This window comes from Hemitrygon akajei, chromosome 31 (assembly GCF_048418815.1).
Source record: "Hemitrygon akajei chromosome 31, sHemAka1.3, whole genome shotgun sequence".
NCBI lineage: Eukaryota > Metazoa > Chordata > Chondrichthyes > Myliobatiformes > Dasyatidae > Hemitrygon > Hemitrygon akajei.
In genome coordinates, this window is record NC_133154.1 from 12,525,649 (window position 1) to 12,542,802 (window position 17,154).

The 17,154-nt window shown below is 44.8% G+C and overlaps 1 protein-coding gene across 1 annotated transcript; it reads left to right on the forward strand.

Annotated features, from left to right (window-relative positions):
* Nucleotides 1-674: 674 nt before the first annotated feature.
* LOC140719301 (uncharacterized) lies at nt 675-5,569 on the forward strand. Its single transcript, XM_073033833.1, has 3 exons — nt 675-846; nt 990-2,085; nt 3,255-5,569. The coding sequence occupies exons 1-3, from the start codon at nt 770-772 to the stop codon at nt 3,456-3,458; spliced, it is 1,377 nt and encodes a 458-aa protein (XP_072889934.1). The 5' UTR covers nt 675-769; the 3' UTR covers nt 3,459-5,569.
* Nucleotides 5,570-17,154: the final 11,585 nt, after the last annotated feature.

Here is a 17,154-nt window from a genome sequence, read left to right on the forward strand (position 1 = left end):
ATTGGATGGGTATATGGACAGGAAAGGAATGGAGGGTTATGGGCTGAGTGCAGGTAGGTGGGACTAGGTGAGAGTAAGCGTTCAGCACGGACTAGAAGGGCCGAGATGGCCTGTTTCCGTGCTGTAATTGTTATACGGTTATAGCGCAAACACGAGGAAATCTGCAGATGCTGGAAATTCAAACAACACACACACAAAATGCTGGTGGAACACAGCAGGCCAGGCAGCATCTATAGGGAGGAGCACTGTGGACGTTTCGGGCCGAGACCCTTCGTCGACAGTGCTTCTCCTTATAGATGCTGTGTCCCACCAGCATCTTGTGTGTGTTGTTATATGGTTATATCTGATTTCTGAAATTTAGAAAATAGTCTACGCCTTTGTTCCTTCCATAGCCATATACTTTTCTACATCTACCCCTGTGCCTCTTTTCTTTACCCCTTAGACTTTTAATCTGTCTAAGGGTTCTGCAGTCCCCCCCGCTTCCTCAACATTACCTGCCCTTTCGCCTATTTCTGCGGCGAGAGCAACTTTCCAGCTCCGTCCCGGCTTTTCCAGGCGTAACTGGTTTCGCCCCAGACTGGAGAGCGCCGGGTGACGTAAGGAAACCGGCGCCGCCGCTGATTGGCTAACTCCTCCGCGGATTACGTCAGCGCGTCGCTATATAAGCGGACGCCACAAACAAACTCGCCATCAAATGGCTGAAGCACAAGGAAGAATATGATCGTGAAATCCCGACGGCGAGGTCCCGGCACCGAGAGAGCGAGAGACGATGGGCGGAAGCACCGTGAGATCAGCGACACTCGTAATGGGCGTAGGCCACTGGACGGAGGCTGATTGCAGTAGCAGGTATGCGGGTGGGGGGGAGACTGAGTGGACCTGGGCCACTGGGACCCGGTCAGGGGTGGGATTGGTGGCTGGAGCCAGTGTGATAAAGCTATGGACCGCCTCTCATTGTCGTTTACTAAACTTTCTTCCCTTTATGTTGTTAGTTATCTTAGGCACCTCGACATGGAGATGTGTAAAATGGTTTCCCACCATGGACTCTTCCAGGAGAAGAACCCACTTCTGCCATGGATTTCTGGGATGTGTTGGAAACTTTTGAAGGTCTGTCTGTTCTTGCTCAGTGAGCTCTTTCCCATAAGCTTTGGGATAATAGAACTGATGGGGAAGAGAGGCACTTACCAGCAGCTGTGGAGTCATGTGGGCAACAACATGTTGGGCAAGGAGAATACAGAAGTTCAACTTCAGTGTCGGCACCTGTCCCAATCCAGTGCTGGCCCTCGCCCTGCTTTGCCTCCCCAGTACGAGCCCCCTGGAGGTAACAGGTCAATGGCTGAAGGGACATCACCAACTGCAAGCCCCTGCCACATGAAAACTGAGCTTGAAAGACCGAGTGAAATGGAGTTCAGCTGTACAAATCCACTCATCCTAGCCATGATCTGGCCAGACACAGAAGAGAATGCCCGGTCCCCGGACCGGGATGATGAATGGTCCCCGGACCGGGATGATGAATGGTCCCCGGACCGGGATGATGAATGGTCCCCGGACCGGGATGATGAACTGTCCCCGGACCGGGATGATGAACGGTCCCCGGACGGGGATGATAACTCAGAGGAGAACATGGATGATGCCGAGTCCAGTGATTGGTCCACAGATGATGATGATGATGATGATGACGAGGACAACTCATGTGATGAAAGTGACACTGATCTATGGGGCTCCTTTTTTCAAAATGACCCCTACAATCCCTTGAATTTTTCAGCATCCACTGGGCACCAACACCCGACTTGCCAGGGCGATGCAGAGGAAGATGTTTCTGTGGGTCAGCTTGATCTTGAAGAATCTGGAAATGACGAGCTGTGGGACTCGTTCTTTCAAAACACTGATCCTTTTAACCCTTTGAACTTCTCGGCTTGCACTACCACCCGGGCATCCAGTAACCAAGAAGTGAAGGAAGGAGCCTCTAACACTAAGCTGCCAGAGACGTCTGGTGTGTGTTTCAACACTTACGTCCCCAATGGGGAACAGCCTGCACTGACTCTGGAGCAAGAAACCAGTGAGAGACAGAGGAAAACTGGCAAAAAGGTAGGTACCAACATACTAGAATTCAGATTGCCATGTTTTGTCCAGCAGATAGTCAACAGCATGGAAACAGGCCCTTTGGCCCATCTAGTCCATGCTGATTCCACCTAGTCCTATCAACCTGTTTCTGGACCATAGCCTTCCAAAGCCCTCCCATTCATGTACTTCTTAAATTTTGAAATTGAACCCACATCCAGCACAATCTAGTACAAAAGTTCCTCATCAGGTGCTGTTTAAACATTGCAACTGACTGGAACATGGCTTCAAATTATAGTCCCTCCCAACCTCAGTGGAAACGGCCTGCTTCCACTTCCCTGATCTAAACCCCCTCATACTTTTGTATACCTCCTTCAAATCTCCCCTCATTCTCCTACGCTCCAGGGAATAAAGTCATAATCTATTCAACCTTTCTCCATAACGTGTCCTGGAAGGACAAGTCCTGGGGAAGGGTTGTGGAAACAGGATTAGGAGAACAAGCACATAAAAGTAGACAGAGTGGTGAGGAAGGCAATTTAACATGTTGGCCTTCATGGTGTAGGGCCTTGGGTACAGAGACTGGGCTGTTACGTTCCAGTACAGGAGGTACCTCGTAAAGAGGCCACTGTGTTTACATTGCCATGTACGACCTCGAGATTGAGTGCTTTTACTCGGAAGGGAACCAAACTCCGAAGGGTGACTTCACACAGAGTGTAATACGGGAGGAGCTGTGGGAAAAAGTGGTTGTGGCATGTGCAGTCTTGTTCAGCTAGGTGCAAGGATTGGAGGGATATGAGTCAAACACAGGGAAATATGACTAGCTTGGTGTTCGTTATTGTTGGAAGTGAACTCAGCCCCAAGACCTTTCTCTGTGCTCTGACTCATTGTGCAGGCTTCTAGTGACTCATCTCTGTTGTGGAAACCTGATGTAATGGTTTGTTAGTACAAAGAGAAATCTGACCCTGAGCACGGAGCCCATTAATTGTAATATCAATCAGTGCCTCCTGCACAATTTTCTGCTTTAGTTAGCTGCATTTTAAGGATCCATGAATCTAACGAACCACAAATTAATCCTGACACTAAATATCTGCCTCCATGTACAAATTCGGTGTCAGCAGCAGGGATTTGCAGTGACTGCATTAGCCAAGGCACAAAGGAGGGAGAAGCTTCATATAACGAATTGTTCTCTCCTTCAGGTCCGATTCTCTCCCGTGGTTGAAGTTCACCGGATGGTCGTGTGGGATTTTGCCTCGCGGGCTGCTCGGAAAGGTCCCTGGGAACAGTGCGCTCGGGACCGAAGCAGGTTCGAGCGTCGCATTGCCAGTACTGAGGCTGCCATTGGCTACTGCTTGGACCAGGAGCACAGACGCACTGTGTGGACAAGGCTTTATGGCAAGTGAGCTGCAGAGTTGGAGCTCACCCCCCCCCGCACCCCCGAGCTGGGTTATGGACACGGGCACGCCTGGGGTTGGGTGGGTGGGGAGCGAAAACAGAAAATACTGCCAAAGGTTCTGACCAGAAACATTGTCTCTCTTGCAACAAATGAGTTCTGACCTGGGTATTTCCAGCATTTCCTGTTTTTGTTGTTAATTTTCAGCATCCAGTGTTTTTAATTCTCACTTCCGTCAAGCAATTTCATTGTAATACTCCCCTGAGACCTTGTAAAATCGCAATGAAGCCACTTACTATTATTGGGCCTCAGATGTTTTGTTTGGTTTGGGTGTGGACTCTGATTGTGGACTCGAAACCAAACCCTCGCCAGCTCTGTGCCATGCAGAAATGTGTGTTTTCATAAATTTTGCTCACGGCGACTTGCACGGTGTTTGATGAAGGAATTTAGGAAGGAGAAAAAGCAGAACGAATGAATGAAAACTAAGAAATTAGGGTCAGTGTTAAAACAGCAAAATTGTTGGCGCTATATCCGAGTGTGTACAGCATTCACAGTGAGGTAGGCATAAACTGAACAGATCAATCCCTTTAACCCAGAACCTTTATATATGCCATGGAGTCTCACCATTGACTGAGGGGTCCAAGGACCCTCGGGTTCCGAATCCCTGCTTTAACCCATGAGATCCATACCAACTAACTTTTGTTTACCAACCCTTGCCCGCTATTGGATTCTTCTGGGCGTGTTCCCACACTGTCCTGCCAGCCTGGCCCTCCTGAAGCATTTGCCTTTCTCCCCCAAGTAGCCCGCAGTGAGAACGTGCAGACTCCACCCGTACTGCGGTGGAGGTCAGCTTTGAAACTGGGTTGCTGGAGTTGGTTCCAGTCACAACATGTGACCGCACTGTGACCAGAGCGGACTGCTTGAGGGGTTTCAACACGGAGCCAGGTGGAAATGTGTCATAAACGGGATGAGATCTGTAGAGCAGTGAGGAACAGATTTTTGTTCAAACAGATCCTTTAGAATTAGAATTAATTTGGATGGAACTAAGAAATGACAAATGGCCTGGAAACATTAGAAATGAACAAGAAGCTTCCAAATTGTACTAGCTGTAACAGCAGGATGGTGTAAATCAGGAAATTGGAGCAGCATATTAAAGGGCCAAGAGAGAAACTGAGTGCGTGTAGAATGGACAAGTGGTAGTAAGGTGGAGGTTGAATTCACAGTAATGTAAGTATTGATCACCATGTTAAGGAACCCACTTGAAAAGGCTGTTTTAGGGCCTTTTGCGCTTGGCGCAGCGTAGAAGGTTGATTGCCAGCCTTGTGGTAAAAGGGCCCCTTGGGGAAGAGTGATCATAATGAATTCTGCACTGAGTCTGAAAGTTTTGATTTAGGACTAAGGTCTTCAGAGCATCAAAGCTATGGTTGGGCTGGAAAAAAAATTCATCTAAAGGTATGACTGAAGACAGGAAATTATTGGCATTTAAGAAATAATGCATAATTTGCAAAATTGGATTCTTTAAAGGGAGAAAATTCTAATAGGGAAAGTGGCTCATCTGTGGCTGACAGGAGAAATTAAAGTTCCCTGAACCAGGATTTTGAGAATATTTAGAAATTGAAATTAATTTTTGTGGTCTTTGTTTTAGAAAATAAAAGAAAAAGATAAAAATAGACTGCAGGGGTTTTTACAGCTATATGAAAAGGAAAGGATTAGTGAAGGCGAATGGAGCTGTCTCATAGTGAGGAGTTTGTAGAGTGCTACCTGTTTATGTTAGAACTAACTGGCCGGTACCGGTGTTAACACTGCCAACATTACTGACCTAAGACAGTGGTTGACTAAGTGGCTGTTAATTAGCTGGACTTGCTTTCAAGAACTCTGTTATGTTTTCAATATTATTCCATATTTATTATTATTTCTTGATTTGCACAGTGTGTTGTTTTTTGCACTTTAACTACCTGCCCATTTTGGGTGCAGTCTTTCATTGATTATATTGTATTTCTTGTATTTACTGTGAAAACCCGCAAGAAAATGAATCTCAGGGTTGTTTATGTACTTTAATAATAGTTACTTTGAACTTTGAATCACTGCCTAATAATATATAAAAATATAAGAATTGTAAAACCCAGAGTTTTAAATTTTTTTTATTTCCAGAATTGTCCATTACAAACAACCCCACAAAATAAATATTTAAAGACTAAGGATGGTTGAAAAGGTCAGCACAACAGTGTGGGGCTGAAGGGCCTGTACTGTGCTTTACTGTACACTGACATGGGTAACTATTGGTAGCAGTCAATTTTGGTGGGGGGGGGGGGGTGGGCGGAGGTTATGAGGTATCTCGTGCTTTTAATTGTTCTTTCTCTCCTCAGTTGGACAATGGGTTCGGTGTATTGAATGCTTGATTTGTTTGCTTTCGTCAGGTTGCCAATACAATGAGTCTGATGTAGTTATAAAGAAGGCAAGACAGCGGCTATACTTTATTAGGACTTTGAAGAGATTTGGCATGTCAACAAATACACTCAAAACTTCTATAGTTGTACCATGGAGAGCATTCTTACAGGCGGCATCACTGTCTGGTATGGGGAGGGGGTGGGGGCTACTACACAGGACCGAAAGAAGCTGCAGAGGGTTGTACATCTTGCCAGCTCCATCTTGGGCACTAGCTGACAAAGTACCCAGGACATCTTTAGGGAGCGGTGTCTCAGAAAGGCAGCACCCAATATTAAGGACCTCCAGCACCCAGGGCATGCCCTTTTCTCACTGTTACTATCAGGTAGGAGATACAGAAACCCGAAGGCACACACACAGTAATTCAGGAACAGCTTCTTCCCCTCTGCCATCCGATTTCTAAATGGATATTGAAGCTTTGGACACTACCTCACTTTAAAAAAAATATACAGTATTCCTGGTTTTTCACATTTTTAAACAATCTATTCAATATACATAATTGATTTATTTGTTTATTATATTTTGTTTTTTTCTCCGCTATATTATGTATTATAATGACCTGCTGCTGCTAAATTAACACATTTTGCATCAGATGGTGGTGATAATAAGCCTGATTCTGGTTATTGCATTCCCCAGCACTGATATCACGACATTCCTCCTGTGCCTTATCTTCCTCACACAATGCAGGCGTCCACATCCACTGAGATAACACAAGACTGCAGCAGCCAAATATTCTCTCAACCTATGTCCGGGAAGAGAGTGAGGTTGGCATCAAAACACGGGGAAAATCCATTAAAGTTGTCACCAGCCGCTTCAAACAAACATGCAGAAAGAAAGCAATTAACCTGCAGATGCTGGTAATCCCCAAGCAGCACGCACAAAATGCTGGAGGAACTCAGCAGGCCAGGCAGCTTCTACGGAAAAAGAGTACAGTCGGTGTTTTGGGCCGAAACCCTGCATCAGGACGGGGGGAGGGGAAGAAAGATGAGGGATCAGAGTAAGAAGGTGAGGGGAGAAAGAAACACTTGGTGATGAGTGAAACTGGGAGCGGGGAGGGTCAAAGTGAAGAGCTGGGAAGTTGATGGGTGAAAGAGATACGGGACTGGAGAAGGGGAGTCTGATAGGAGAGGACAGAAGGCCATGGAAGAAAAAGGGCGGAGGAGCACCAGAGGGAGGCAATGGGCAGGTAGGGAGAGGGGAATGGTGGAGGGGGGGGGGGGTATTACCAAAAGTCTGAGGAAATTGATGTTCATGCCATCAGGTTGAAGGCCACCCAGATGGAAAATCAGGTATTGCTCCTGAGTGTGGCCTCATTGCGACAGTAGAGGGGGCCATGGACTGACATGTTAGAATGGGAAGTGGAATTAAAATGGGTGGCCACCACTTTTTTCCTGACGGATGAGCGAAGCAGTCTACTGAGGTGACACCCAACAGACTCACAGGTGAAGTAGAACAAGTGCTACACCTCCTCCCTCACCTGGAAGGACTGTTTGGGGCCCTGAATGGTAGAGACAGACAGACATACTTTATTGATCCCGAGGGAAATTGGGTTTTGTTACAGTCGCACCAACCAAGAACAGTGTAGAAATATAGCAATATAAAACCATAAATAAATAATAATAGGTAAATTATGCCAAGTGGAAATAAGTCCAGAAATGAGCCTATTGGCTCAGGGTGTCTGACACTCCGAGGGAGGAGTTGTAAAGTTTGATGGCCACAGGCAGGAATGACTTCCTATGACGCTCGGTGTTGCATCTCGGTGGAATGAGTCTCTGGCTGAATGTACTCCTGTGCCTAACCAGTACATTATGGAGGGAGGAGGTGTAGCACTTGTTCTGCTTGCAAGGATAAGTGCCAGGACAAAGATTAGTGGGGAGGGATGAATGGACAACAGAGTCACATGGGGTGCCATCCCTATGGAAAGGAGCAAGTGGGGCCGAAGTTGGGGAAGATGTGCTTGGTGATGGCTGGAAGCGGAGGTTGGTGGGGTGGTAGGTGAGGACGAGGAACCCTATCCCTGGTAGGGTGGCAGAAGAATGGGATAAGAGCAGATGTGTGCGAAGTGGAAGAGATGCGATCGAGGGCAGCATTGACGGTGGAGGAAGGGAAGCCCCTTTCTTTGAAGGAGGAGGACATCTTAGTTCTGGAATGAAAAGCCTCACCCTTACTGCAGATGTGGTGGAGACGGAGGAATTCAGAGAAGAGGATGACATTTTTACAAGTAACGGGTGGGTTCTTGGTAGTTGTGAGAGTCAGTGGGTTTAGAATAGACATCAGTAGATAAGCTGTCTCTAGCGACAGAGAGATTGAGAAAGGGGAGGGAGGTGTCAGAAATGGACCAGGTAAATTTGAGCGCAGGGTGGAAGTCGGAGGCAAAGTTGAAGAAGTTGATGAGCTCCGGATGCAGTCCAGTGTAGGCTTGGAATATGGACTGTTGCACGTAGCCGACAAAAAGGCAGGCACAGCTGGGATCCGTGCGAGGGTCCGTGGCTACACTTCTTGTTTGAAGGAACTGGGAGGAGCCAAAGGAGAAACTATTGAGAGTGAGGACAAGATCTGCGAGACGGAGGAGAGTGGAGGTGGGGTTGGTGGGGACTAGTTTGGTCTGTTATTCCTTATTATGTCCTGCTTTCCCACATGCCAGGCTTTCTGCTCTGTGCTTATTGCTCAAAGCAAAGCTACATTGAAGATTTTGCTGGACTGCAGGCAGATGACCTCTTCTTGAGGTAAGCATCTTGGGTGATGAGTTTTGTTTAGTTATGCTTTGGTACACTAGCTGAGCCTTTGTAACATTAACGGGTGGGAGAAAAGAGTTAGCGGTTGTTTTATCAGGTGAGCTGAGCAAATAATCCAATTAAAAATAGGATCCTGGGTTCCTAGACCTTCATGTGGTAATCAAGTTGCTGGAAAAGTCATCAAGGATGTTATCCAGGCCTGTTTGTTTGCCACTGTGGCCAGCCAGAGCCTGGGCTGCTCGAGGAACTCGGGCTCAAAGTGAATGAGTTGGAATCTGAGCTTCAAACACTGTGACACATCAGGGAGGAGGAGAGTTGGCTGGACTTGGTGTTTCAGGAGGCAGTCACACTCATTAGATTACAGACCAAGTTGTAAGCAGTTAATCAGGGACACGAGGGTGTGGTCGAGAGTGAGGCAGGTGAGGGAATCCAAGTGCTGGAGGAGCCTCCATCCTTGAACTTGCCTAACAGCTCTGAAATTGTTATTCCCTGTGAGGATGAGAGTGGGGGGGGGGGCAGCAGGAAAGAGGAACAATCGAATTGCTACTCCATGAGCCACTCGAGAGGGGGTGAGAGAAATAAAGTTGTAACTTGGCGTAGTGTATTCAAGAGAATAGTCACAATTCTGTCACGAGGATTGAGATTCCTGAAAGATGTGCTTCCCGATTCGATGAGTTCCTCCAGCATCTTGCGTGTGTTTCTCTGGATTTCCAGGATCTGCAGAATCTCTTGTATTTATGAATTTTAGAGCAGCTTGTAGGTGACCTCAATGGTCTGATTACATTGCCGACTTGATTGAAGATACGAGAGGAGAGAAGCCAATAATTGCAAACAATGTGGACGGCACACCAATTATAAAATCAGAAGTTAAAACGACAGTGGGGGAAAATGAGAAAAAAGGCATTAGACGAGATGGCGTTGCTATGAAAGATTTCAGGATTGGAAGGCTGATAGATTTGCTGAATGAAATATATGATAGTGGGGAACTAACTGAGGAAATGAACCAGTCAGTATTTATTGCACTGCTGGGAAGTCCTGGAGCAATTGCATGTGAGTTACACCACACAATTAGATTGATGAATCATGTTGTAACATTCCTGCTCTGGATTATCATGATGCCAGCAATAAACCAGAGATTACACAAGAGCAGTGTGACTTCACTGAGGATTGTGGAATGCAAACTTATTTTGCTGTCTTCATCTTCAGAACGATCTGTGAGCACGCCACAGAGGTCCCTTGTTTCATCGATAAGGCGAAGTTTACCAAAGCTTTTGATAAAGGTCAGACACAAGGAGCTTATTAAGAATCCTTCAGCGCTTGGTCAATGATGGGAAAGATATCAGAGTCAGCAGAAGTTTGTATTGGGAGCAAAGAGCAGGAATGAGAGTTGAAAATGAGACAAGTGATTTTGCCCAGATTATGAGGCGAGTCAGACAGGGTTGTGTTCTCTCGCCCAACCTATTCAACCTTTAAAGTGAGAAGATTCTAAGAGAAATTAGCAGTATTCCAGGCAGGATAATTGAACAACCTACGATACACAGACCACACAGTGCTGATAGCTACTTCTGAAGAGAAGGTTGAAGAAATACGAGATAAAGTCGAAGAAAGTGCTAAGAGAGGATTGACCATCACCTACAAGAAGACCCCAATGTACGGTTGTCACAAAGAAGAAATACAGAAATGAAAACTGAAAGTGGGCAACAAAGCAATTAAACAAACATGAAATTTCAATTACTTAGTGAGCACAGTAAGATCTGATGTTGAAATTAGGTTTGGGATCGTTAAATGTACATTTGAACATTTGAGCAAGAATAATACTTCTCAGAGTGTACAAATCTCAGAGTGTTGTGGTGCTACATCCATTCCACACTAACACATAAATGTTGGACAATATCAAAGCAAAATGAGGGACGACTCGGAGCTGCAAAAATGTGGTTTTTGAGAAGAATGATGAAAATGTTGTGGAAGGACAGAATAACAAATGAGGAAGTGAGAAACACCGGAATAAAAAGAGAGCTGATATCATCAATCGGGAAACAGTAGCTGGAATTTCAGGGAAAGTAGCTGGAATTACTGAGGAAAGAGAAGCTCGAATATCTTATAGTGACAGGAAAAAATGATAGACAACGTGGCACATGATGATGATGTGGTTGAGCTCACTAGGGAAGAGATAATTCTGGATTTGTTGTTGTGCCATGAACCGATTTTGATTAGGGAGCCTAAGATAAAGGAACTTTAGGAGACAGTGATCATAATACTCAGAATCAGATTTGTTATCACCAGCATGTGACATGAAATTTGCTAATTTAGCAGCAGCAGTTCAATGCAATACATAATACAGAAGAAAAAAATAAAATAATAATGATAATAAATAAATCAATTACAGTATATGTATATTGAATAGATTAAAAATCATGCAAAAAGCAGAAATAATCTATTTTTAAAAAGTGAGATAGTGTCCAAGGGTTCAATGTCTATTTAGGAATCGGATGGCAGAGGGGAAGAAGCTGTTCCTGAATCGCTGAGTGTGCGCCTTCAGGCTTCTGTACCTCCTACCTGATGGTAACAGTGAGAAAAGGGCATGCCCTGGGTGCTGGGGTCTTAAATAATGGACACTGCCTGTCTGAGACACCGCTCCTTAATGATATCCTGGGTGCTTTGTAGGCTAGTACCCAAGTTGGAGCCGACTAAATTTACAACCCTCTGCAGCTTCTCTGCAGGTCCTGTGCAGTAGCTCCTCCATACCAGACAGTGCTGCAGCCTGTCAGAATGCTCTCCACAGTAATCTATAGAAGTTTTTGAGTGCATTTATTGACGTACCATAATCTCTTAAAGCTCCTAATGAAGTATAGCCACTGTCTTGCCTTCTTTATGACTACATCAATATGTTGGGACCAGATTAGAAGACATTCACCCTGTAGTTCGAGAGAGCCAAGCTAAAATCAGATGTATCAGTATTACAGCTGAATAACTGGTTTTTGCTTCAGGACACGTTTGTAGCAACAGAGCTGACACTTGAGCAACACACACAAAATGCTGGAGGAACTCAGCCCATCAGACAGCATCTATGGAGAGGAATAAGCAGTTCATATTTCGAACCAAGACTCTTCATCATGACTGGCTGGAAAGGAAGGGAAAGGAGTACAGGCTGGCAGGTGAAGGTAAACGTGGATGGGGAATGGAGTGAGAAGCTGGGAGGTGACAGGTGAAGGGTAAAGGGTCGAAGAAGGAACCTGACAGAGGAGAGTGGAGAAAGGGAAGGAGGGGGGAATACCAGATGAAGCGATAGGTGGAGGAGGTGAGGAGAAGGGGTAAGAGGGGAGCCAGAATGGGGATTGGAAAAAGAGAGAAGAGGGGGAGAGGGGAGAATTACTGGAAGTTAGAGAAATTGATGTTCATGCCGTCAGCTTGGAGGCTATCCGGATAGATTACGAGGCATTGTTCCTCCACCCTGAGAGTGGCGTTATCGTGGCAGTAAAAGAAGCCATTAACTGACGTGTCAGAATGGGCATGGATCGTGGATTTTAAATGGTTGGCCACTGAGAAATCCTGCCAGACACAAAATCCAGATGAACTTGGAAGATTCCTTCTTAACTAGAGTCATAGAAAAGTACAGCACAGAAACAGGCCATTCAGCCCATCTAGTCCATACTGAAGTGTTTACATTGCCTACTCTCATCGACCTGCACCAGAACCATAGCCCTCCATACCCCTACCATCCACGTACCTATCCAAACTTTGCTTAAACATTGAAGTCGAGCTTGCATGCAACACTTGTGCCGGCAGCTCGTTCCACACTCTCACGACCCTCTGGGTGAAGAAGTTTCCCCTCATGTTCCCCTTAAACTTTTTCACTTTTAACCCTTAACCATGACCTCTAGTTGTTGTCCCACCCAACCTCAGTGGAATAAACCTGCTTGCATTTACCCTATTTATACCCTTCATAATTTTGTATGGCTCTATCAAATCTCTATGTTCCAAGGAATAAAGTCCTAACCTATTAAATCTTTCCTTATAACTCACGTCCTCCAGACCCGGCAACATCCTCGTAAATTTTCTCTGTGCTCTTCAAACCTTATTTACATCTTTCCTGTAGGTAGGTGACCAAAACTGCACACAATACTCCAGATTAGGCCTCATCAATGTCTTACACAACTTCAACATAACATCCCATCTCCTGTACACAATAGATTGATTTATGAAGGCCAATGTGCCAAAAGTTCTCTTTATGACCCTGTCTACCTGTGATGCAACTTTCAACAAATTATGTACCTGTATTCCCAGGGTCCCTTTGTTCTACCACACTGCTCAGTGTCGTATAGTTCACTGCATAAGTCCTCTTCTAGTTGGTCCTATCGAAATGCAAAACCTCACACTTGTCTGCATTAAATTCCATCTGCCATTTTTCAGCCCATTTGTCCAGCTGGTTCAGATCTCTCTGCAAGCCTTCCTCACTGTCCACTCCACCCTTTGGTGTCATCTGCAAATTTGCTAATCCAGTTAAGCACCTTATCATCCAGATCATTGATGTAGATGACAAACAACAATGGACTGATCCCTGTGGGCACACCACTCATCACAGTCAGAGGCGACCATCTTCTCCCACAAAAACAATGTCTAATCCAATTTACTACTTAATTTTGAATGCCGAGTGACCGAATTTTCTTGACCAACCTCCCATGCGGGGACCTTGTCAAATGCCTTGCTAAAGTCAAAGTAGACAACATCCACTGTCTTGCCTTTATCGACTTTCCTGGTAACTTCCTCAAAAAACTCAACAGTCATGACCTATCACATACAAAGCCACGTAGACTATCTTTATAATCAGTTCATGTCTATTCAAATACTTATACATCCACTCCCTTAGAATACCTTCCAGTAACTTACCCACATACTGATGTCAGACTCACCAGCCTATAATTTCCTGGTTTATTTTTAGAGCCTTTCTTGAACAGCAGGACAAAATTGGCTATACTCCAATCCTCTGGTACCTCACCTGTTGCAAAGGATGATTTAAATATCTCTGCTAGAGCCCCACTTGTCTCCTGCAGGGTCTGAGGGACTACCTTGTCAGACCCCGGGGATTTATCCACCCTAATTTGCCTCAGGACAGCAAACACCTCCTCCTCTGTAATCTGTGAAGCTGATGTCATTGTGCCTCACTTCCGTAGACTCTGTGTCTGTGTCCTGAGTAAATACAGACACAAGGAATTAAGATCTCCCCCATCTCTTTTTGCTCCACACGTGGATTACCATTCCGGTCTTCCAGAGGACCAGTTTTTCCCTTGGCAATCCTTTTGCTCTTAATGTATCTGTAGAAACCCTTAGAATTCTCCTTCACCTTGTCTGCTCGGGCAGCTTCATGCCTTCTTAGCCCTCCAAATTTCCTTAAGTGTTCTCTTGCATTTCTTGTACTCCATAAGCACCTCATTTGTTCCTACCTGCCTACACCTGCTATGCAAGTCCTTTTTTTTCTTAACTAGGGCCTCAGTATCTCTTGAAAACGAAGGTTCCCCAAACCTGTTATCCTTAACTTTTATTCTGAAAGGCTCGTACAAGCTTCTGACACTCCAGTTTCCACTTTTGAAGGCCTCCCACTTTCCAAGTACATCTGTGCCAGAAAACAGCCTGTCCCAATCCCACATTGCCAGATCACTTCTGATACGATCAAAATTGGCCGTACTCCAATTTAGAATCTCAACCTGCGGGTCAGACCCATCATTTTGCATATTTACTTTGAAACTAATGTCATTGCGATCACTGGATGCAAAGTGTTCTCCTACACAAACTTCTGTCACCTGCCTTGTCTCGTTCCCTAACAGCAGATCCAGTATCACACACTCTCTCACCGGGGCTTCTACACACTGATTAAGGAAACACATGCATGTTTCCTGAACACATTTGATAAACTCTATTCCATCTAGTCCTTGTACATGATGAGATTCGCAGTCAATATGTGGAAAGTTAATATCACCTACTATAACAACCTTATGTTTCTTACAACAAGGGGGGAGGGGGAGAGGAGAGTACTGTCCTGCACTTTGTGCACTTTATGTAGTCCTGTGTAGGTCTGTAGTCTAGTGTAGTTTTTGTGTTGTTTACATAGTCTAGTGTAGGCTTGAGTTGTCACAACATGAACAAAACATTACACAAAGGAAATTAACTGTTCTGATGAAGGGTCTCAGCTCAAGATGTCGACTGTTGCCTGAAATGCTGCCTGACTTGCTGGTTTCTCTCAGCATTTTTGTGAGCTGTTCTAGATTAATTACTCATTAACTAGCACACAGTCCCAGCCTGTCCTTTTGTTCCATCCATTGCCCCCCCCCCCCCCCAAATCTTCTCTGCTACTTAGACTAACAAGGTGGCAGAGAAGGTGCTGATGAGAAATACTAATTAAGTGCCTTGGTCAAAAACATTAACTGTTAATTTCCCTCCAGAGATGCTGCTTGACCTGCTGAGTAACCCCACCTCCAGCATTTTTTGTGTGTGTTACCTAGACAAACTTGTTTGCCCATCCAGCCAAAACACTGACTGTCCATTTCCCTCTACAGACACAGCCTTACCAGCTGAGCTCCTCTGGGTTTGAATTTTTGCTCCAGATTCCAACATCCGCAGTCTCCTGTGCCACCGTTTTCCTGGGGAAGGGTCTCAGCCCGAAATGTCGACTGTAGATGCTGCCTGCCCTGAGTTCCTCCAGCATTTTGTGAATGTTGCTTGGATTTCCAGCATCTGCAGATTTTCTCGTTTGTCACTAGTTTCCTCATTCTTTTTGTTTCCACAGATGCTGCCTGACCTGCTGAACTTTTCCACCACTTCAGATTTGCAGTGTCTATGGTCAATTTTTTTTTCAGATTTGAAGCGTCAGTGGACAAACATCTCCCATTAAAAACCTTCAGAAGATAAAACTATATTCAATGGCCACTTTATTAGGCACCTCCTGGTCCTGAAAAAAGTGGATACTGACTGTACAGTTGTGGTCTTCTTCTGTTGTGGCCTATCCACTTCAATATTTAATGTGCTATGCTTTCAAAGACACTCTCCTGCACGCTACTATTGTAATGCATGCAGTTTAATTTGAGTTACTGTCACTTTCCTGTCAGTTTGAATCAGTCTGGCCATTCTCCTCTGACCTCTCTCATTAACAAGGTATTTTTGCCCACAGAACTGCCACTCTCTGGATGTTTTTTCCTTCTCCCACACCATTCTCTGTAAACTCTAGAGAAGGTTGTGCATAGAAATCTTAAGAGATTGGCAGCTTCTGAGATACTCAAGCCACCCCATCTGGCACCAACAATCATTCCACAGTCAAAGTCACTTAGATCACATTTCTTCTTCATTCTGACATGTGGTCCGAACAACAAATGAACCTCTTGACCACGTCTGCGTGCTTTTATGCATCGAATTGCTGCCACATGATTGGCTGATTAGATTTTAGCAGTGACAAGGAGATAAACATGTGTAGCTAATAAATTGGCCATTGAGTGTATGTGGTAATTTAAATTGCAAAAATTGGTGGAACTCCCAAGATCCACTTTCTTTGCAAGTTTTCTTCACAAAACCTCTTTTCAAACTACGCTTGAGCTGCTTCTAGTTGTATTGTTGCATCAATGTAAGAGTACCTTCTTTAATCCTGATTTTTTTTTGTTTTGGCAATCCATTCTCAGCTTCTACAGTTTTCCAAAATTTTCAAATAGTCTTTAACCAGCCCCTTAGTATGTTCTGTTGGGCAACGAATCCAGCTTGTATTTCTTTATACAGTCGGCCCTCCTTATCCGCGGGGGATTGGTTCCAGGACCCCCCGCGGATACCAAAATTTGCGGATGCTCAAGTCCTTTATTTAACATGTATAGTACAGTGGTCTTTAGGACCCAGCGGAACCCCAGACTTTATTTAACATGCTCAGAGCGGTGGACATTAGGACCCTGCAGCGCAGCTCTGAATCCGCGGTGTTTCTGTTCACAAAAATAATCACCATCGCAATTGAAAATAAGGTGGAAGTAATAAAGCGATTGGAAAGAGGTGAAACGTCATCGGTCATTGGAAAAGTGTTAGGCTACAGTTGGTCAACGATCGGAACAATTTTAATGGAGCATGTGAAAGGCCCTGCCCTGATGAAAGCTACAATTATTACTAAGCAACGCAGTGATTTAATTATTGAAATATGTATGTTTCTTAAGTGTTTTATATGCATAGAAAGGTAAAATATGTACTATATACTAAAGAAAATGTTTGACTAACTGACGCTAAATAATACCGGATGTACCTGTTCTGACCTCAAATCCGACTTAAAGACGGACTCAGGAATGGAACTCATTCATAACCCGGGGACTGCCTGTACTTTTAAGTCATTTCTAGATTACTTATAATACAATGTAAATGCTATGTAAATAGTTGTTATACTGTATTGTTTAGGGAATAATGACAAGAAAAAATAGTTCTGTACATGCTCAAACAGTGAGTGCTGGAGAGAGAACTTCCGGGTTTTCCCGATCCGCGGTTGGTTGAATCCCCGCATACGGAATCCGC